This window comes from Oncorhynchus gorbuscha, linkage group LG02 (genome assembly GCF_021184085.1).
Source record: "Oncorhynchus gorbuscha isolate QuinsamMale2020 ecotype Even-year linkage group LG02, OgorEven_v1.0, whole genome shotgun sequence".
NCBI classification, from domain to species: Eukaryota; Metazoa; Chordata; class Actinopteri; order Salmoniformes; family Salmonidae; genus Oncorhynchus; species Oncorhynchus gorbuscha.
In genome coordinates, this window is record NC_060174.1 from 66,565,892 (window position 1) to 66,571,891 (window position 6,000).

A 6,000-nucleotide genomic window follows, 5' to 3' on the forward strand; every position below is an offset into this window, starting at 1 on the left:
TTAGCTAGCTAGCTACATGTCTTAACAAAAGACTACACTATGCAAGTAACCATTTCAATAGAATGTTAATGATGTCACTGCGAAAACTGTTGATAGCCAGAGTGAATTTACCAGCTACATCTATCTACTCCGATTTCAGAGCACTTACCAGAGTGTGCCAGGGCACAGAATAACTCTGGAATTTACAAACGCTCAACACCCGTTGATTACGGACAGTGTCAATAAACTTGCCAAAAAAACAAATTGTTGCCAGCAGCACAGTTGCTGACACAAACACTGTGGAGAGCATAAAAATAGTCTAACCAGCTCTGCTAGGGCAGGTATAATGGTCAGAGTGAGTTCTCTCATTTGTGTCTGGAAGTAGCTTGTAAGCTAGTCAATGTCCTAACAGCTTGACAGCTGTTAGGAAAGAAAGCTGGAATCAACCCTTTTCTCAAGTGAGGTTACAAGTTTATCAACTTTCAAAGCAGAATTACTTTCCCATTGTTCCTCAACTGTCTAGCTCTACTAGAAGTCTCTACTTCTATCCAATGTAAAAAACACCATTTCCAATTTTGCTCCTAAGATCAAAACGAGCCGGTCGGTCACATTCTGCTATAGAATAATTATATTTTCACGATTCAAACAGTTCACTAATTAACAAGGCCTTTTTTCAGCATTGAGCAAATTTCTAGTCTGCCGAGTGCAAACTTAGACATTGTGAAAATTCTGTGTAACTTCCAGCATGTTTAATCTGAACACAGGCTTTACCCACTTTAAGTTCCAGTTAACAGTGACCAAGTACGGTACTTTGGCTATTTGATCATACAAGAGTAGCCTACCATCAAAAACAATGGAGAAAATGCGGCCCGTAGCATTTTAACATGGAAATAGCTGTTACATCATTCAGCCTACAGAAGCAGCCAATGTGTGGTGTTCAATGTAGGCCTACACTCCATGACACTTGAAGAAAAAAAACATGCAGGGCTTGACATTAACCTGTTTATCCACTTGTCCTTCAGACAAGGAGGTGACTGAAAATGTTGTGTTTGATGCAAGAAACCACTTTTCAAAATAAACTGCATTATTATTCCCATACCATTATTACAGAGAATCAGACAAATTATGCTACCCTTTGCCTATTGGCTACTTAGCTTGTTCAAGCCCGTCTCAAAACATAACACTGCCCCTTTAAGACAAAAAAAAGCTTGGCTTGCTTTTCTAAGATGTCTGGAAATGTATACGTTAGTGCGTTTGCAGGAAGCAATCACTCCCCTATTGCTGACTACAAATGATCTATAACTGAGCTAACAACTCACAAATGTACACGCGTGGCTACATGCAGCTCTCTCTTTGATCTCATAACAAGCGCATCTACTCACGACTACTCATGCTGTAAACACAGTCCAGTTCAACGTAAAATGGCACAGATCCATATACGGCAATGGTCTATTTGCATATAGGCAATACAATCCTAAATCGGAGGCGTTTTATCTACAACAAAATCTCTTGCATAGTTTGTTTTGTTTCGGTATGCTGCATTTAAAGTGGCTAATATGGCATTGATTCAATCACAATTGCCACAATAAAGAGAAATGTTGATAACAGGGAAAACTCTAGAAAGTTTAGCGAAGTTCAACCTTGTGCTTCTCTCCGTGGGCTGATATTTCTTATGCACGGCAGTCTCGGGGCTACTGCACGGCAGTCTCTACTGCACGGCAGTCTACTGCACGGCAGTCTCGGGGCTACTGCACACACACACATGCAGCTTAGAGGAAACATTGGTTGCCACCCTAGGGTCATGACCTACTCGTAAAGGATATTTCGAACTTTTTTTAATCAAAAACATTTTTTTTTAAATCTAAAATATTGTGATATGATATTTTGGCCATATCACCCAGCCTTACACCAAATACAAAAGCCAGCCATATATCATAAGTTAGATGATGAATATTATGAAGTTACTATTGATAAAAGCATCAAAGATAAAGAAATCGAGCAAGCAGATTTAAAGGAGCTGGGGAGAACTGGGTCTTAACCAATATTTGTCTGGTAAATAAGGAGTAAGTGCAAACAAGCTAGATAAACGGTCAAAAACTTGGCAGCCTGTGAAAAGGTGTTTGCATATACAGCAGTCAACAGAGTGACTGATTGCAGAGATATGACTGTTGGTGATGGCATTTAATCAGATGTGTTAATGTAAAAGATTAGACTGCACCGACGTAACAACATTTTTACATTTTTTATTTTTATTTTTATAAACACTGGAGGAGGTACAACAACTATTAAAAAAACATATGAAAGAAATGTGTACATGCAACAAGTAAGTTCGTACCACACTTTCCGTCAACCTGGACTCAGGGGTAGACGTAACATAGTAAATATAAATCTGTCCTCCTCCATTTAGTATGATATGTTACATTTTGCATGGTAATTAATTTGTGGATATCCAGCATCCATTTCATATGATATGTACAAATTACAATTCGTACAATATGTTATGAATTTGTAAAACGTATAATATGTTGCGAATTCCAATTTGTTGTGGCTAACGTTAGCTAGGTGGATAACGTTAGCTAGGGTTAGAGGCAATGTTCCCTTCACTCTAAGGGCCTGCCACGCAGAAGAAATAGCAGCCTGTGCAGAGAAGCACGAGATTGAACTTCACTGAACTTTCTAGTGTGCGAATTGTGATCGAATCAATGCAATATTAGCCACTTTCAATGCAGCATACCGAATCAAAATGAACTATGCAACAGATTTTCTTGTAGGCTGAGCGCATTGGAGATTCTAATGCATTGATAGGCAAAACTAAGGCCCATACTTTTCACATATCGGTGCGCCATAACCAATCAGCGCTGCAGTATCCCTACATGCAAATAGACCATTGCCATATATGGATCTGTATCGTTTCCTTTGAACTGGACTGCATTTACAGCATGTTGCGAGTAGACGTAATTGTTTTGAGCTCAAAGCAAGAGCTGCATATAGTCACGTGTGTACATTTGTTCATATTCGTTGCTAGTAAGTGAGTTATTAGCCCAGTTATAGCTAATTTCTAGTCAGCAATGGGGGAGTGGTTGCTTCCTACAAGAGCACAAAATATGTATATTTCTAGCCATCTTTGAAAAGCAAGTCAGGTAAAGAGCTTTTTTTCCTGTCTTAAAGGGGAAGTGTTGTATTGGAGACATGCTTGAATAAGCTAAGTAGCCAATAGGCAGATGGTAGCATAGTTTGTCTGATTCTCTGTGACAAGTGGATAAACAGTCTAATGCCAATCCAGACATGTTTTTTTCTCCAAAAGTCTCATAGAATGTAGGCCTACATTGTACACCACATATCAGCTGCTACTGTAGGCTGAATGATAGAACAGCCGTGTAAAAATGTTATGGGATGCTTTTTCCCCATTGTTTTTTTATGGAAGGCAACTCAGGCTACATTTAGATCAAATAGCCACAGTAGCCTAGTTGGTCACTATAACTAACTTAAAGCAGGTGCAGCCTCAGTGTTCACAGTATACGTGCACCAGAAGTTGCACAGAACTTCCACAATGTTCCAGTTTGCACTCACCAGACCTGACATTTGCGCAGTGATGCATTTTTTTTGAAGGAACATCAATAAGGGGTTATGGTTAGAGTTAGGGGAAGGGTTAGCTAACATGCTAAGTAGTTGCAAAGTAGCAACATTTCTAAAGTTGTCCGTTATGAGATTCAAACACGCAACTGTTGGGTTGCTAGATGTTCGCATTATACACCCACCCATTTATCCTCCTTTCATTTTTTACTTTAAGTAACCATACCAAACAAAATATCATACTAACATTTACTAGGTTACGTCTAGTCTATGAGACAAGGGTGTTTAAGTTTAGACTTGGGCTTCAGTGCCCAATAAACAGACTTTCTTTATGACTGCAGTATTGTCCTAACATGCCCTTTTTCTGATCAATGATCTGAAACTGGTAACATTGCATATTACATGATTCAACATGATCCTTTCAGTTAATTTCAGTGGGATTAAATCAGACAATGACAGTGCAGCGCACCCCTTTGGAAAGAGGGATACTTATGCAAGACATTACAAGACGAGCCCTGCCCTCTGTGTTGAGTGCTCTCCAAATGTTGTTGGCTGTGGTTCAATATACACACACACCTTATTGTCAGACTGAGGCTGACTGAACAAACCACTAGTCATGATATCCTCAAATAATTTCTATTACTTTTCTTCACCATGCGGCTCTAGTTTTGTCCCCTCTTTGCCATCAAGACTCCCTTCAAGTTTAGGCAACATCAATATAACTCAAGAAATAGGGAGTGAGGCTAGTGAATCGGTTTACCATGTCAGATTGTGCTTGAAGTTTTCATCGGTTAAGGAATATTTCATCCTAGTAAGGCATTCCTTTGATTTGACTATTTCCTCAATCAGCATTAGTGATGACGCAAGTAAAACACAGGGTCGGTTGTAATTAAACTACATAGTGTATTGCCATATCCACATGAAAGATATTCATAAATCTGCATACAATTAGCTAGTGGGTGAGTGTTCTCCAGTCCAGATTGTGAGCTATGTATGCTAAACCTAGAAGTTGAGTGAAAACATGGTAGAACATTTCTACTTAATGTTAGACACGATGGAAAAGCAAAACTGTTTTACCCGAGAGGCAGATAAAATGTTTACTTAGGGGATCCTGTGCTGAAACGGACACAATGGGCATAATCTTTGTACATAGCATTGGTCTCTACACAGAAATTCACAATGCACATTCAACACTAAAAAAGTAGTGCTGGTAGGCCAATCTTAAATTCAACGTCTGCTAAAGGACTTAAATGTAAGTCACAATTTAAACTTGAGCGATATCTTACCTGCACCATGGTCATAACATGACATGGATTCAGTAGGTATATTACTGTCTTGGTGGCGAATTTGAATCCGACCTCTACTCCAAACGTCATACACAGAGCAACCAGCAACAGGTTCTTGCCGAAACTGTCCTGTTTCGTCCTTGGCCCATCTTTCGAAATCTCTTTGAGTTCTTTACAAATGTTGATTTTTCTCAATGCGACGACAACTTCCACGATGGAAATCAGAACCATGACAAAACTCTCGCTGATACGTTGTTGCGGTGCAAGAAAGGCGGCACATTCTGGGCCCCCGTTGCCTTCAAACTTTGGGTCCACGCCGCCATACAACCAGTCTAAAAGACTGTAAATGTTATATCTAGACATATTCCTCTTCTCGTGTTGGAAAAGGTAGGAACAAGACGGAATAAAAGACAGTACACTGACTTCTTGTCGAAACATGAACTGCAGTATTTCACCTCGGCAGTGATCTCTATAAAGCTGAGGCAGAAATGTATCCACCAAAGCTGCCACCGCCTCCTATTCTTGACAAGTAGTAATAGTAGCAACAAATCAGCTAGCTTGCGTGGACGGGAACTCGGTGGCGAACAGTGCCAGACCAAATTCCAGAGTGGGGGGTCTCTAGCAAACTATAGCTACTTCTCATTGACATGGAAACGTGGACATTCAAATGACAGCTGTGATTACAGTAGCTAACAGCATGTCATGGCCATGTCACCAATTTGCAGTGGAAAATAGCTAACTGGAAGCAATTGCTAACGTTAGCTAGCAGGTGGCAGCCACATCCGTTTGCCAAATATATTGGCTAACCGGTAGGGGAAAAAAAGTCAAACAATTTCTAAAACGTCCAGCTGTAGTTCTTCCGATGCTATATCTCATCAAGAGAGGTAATTTTCAGCACCCAGTTGCACGATGTGTCACAAACCAGCAGAACTATTTTACATCGATCCAGCACAAGTGTGGAAGTAGCTACTGACTGTTAGCTAGCTACTGTATCTAACTAAATGGTTATATTACAACTATATGTGATTTAACGTGCATCACAAGATACAGTTCTTGCTGCAGCGATATTTTATATAAAATAATGTTATAGCTTTGGTCACAAAACCAGTATAGCTCTTTACATCCAGTTAGTCGTGAACCAGTTCAATTTGTCTCTACACTA

At 39.8% G+C, this 6,000-nt stretch overlaps 1 protein-coding gene across 1 annotated transcript in view; it reads right to left on the reverse strand.

Annotated features, from left to right (window-relative positions):
- The window catches only part of LOC124007818 (transmembrane protein 164-like), a 44,687-nt gene extending 38,687 nt beyond the window's left edge, over nucleotides 1-6,000 (reverse strand). The window contains exon 1 of the mRNA XM_046318599.1: nucleotides 4,839-6,000. Coding sequence (XP_046174555.1) covers nucleotides 4,839-5,276 — 438 coding nt within the window. The 5' untranslated portion in view covers nucleotides 5,277-6,000. The remainder of the gene's footprint in view (nucleotides 1-4,838) is intronic.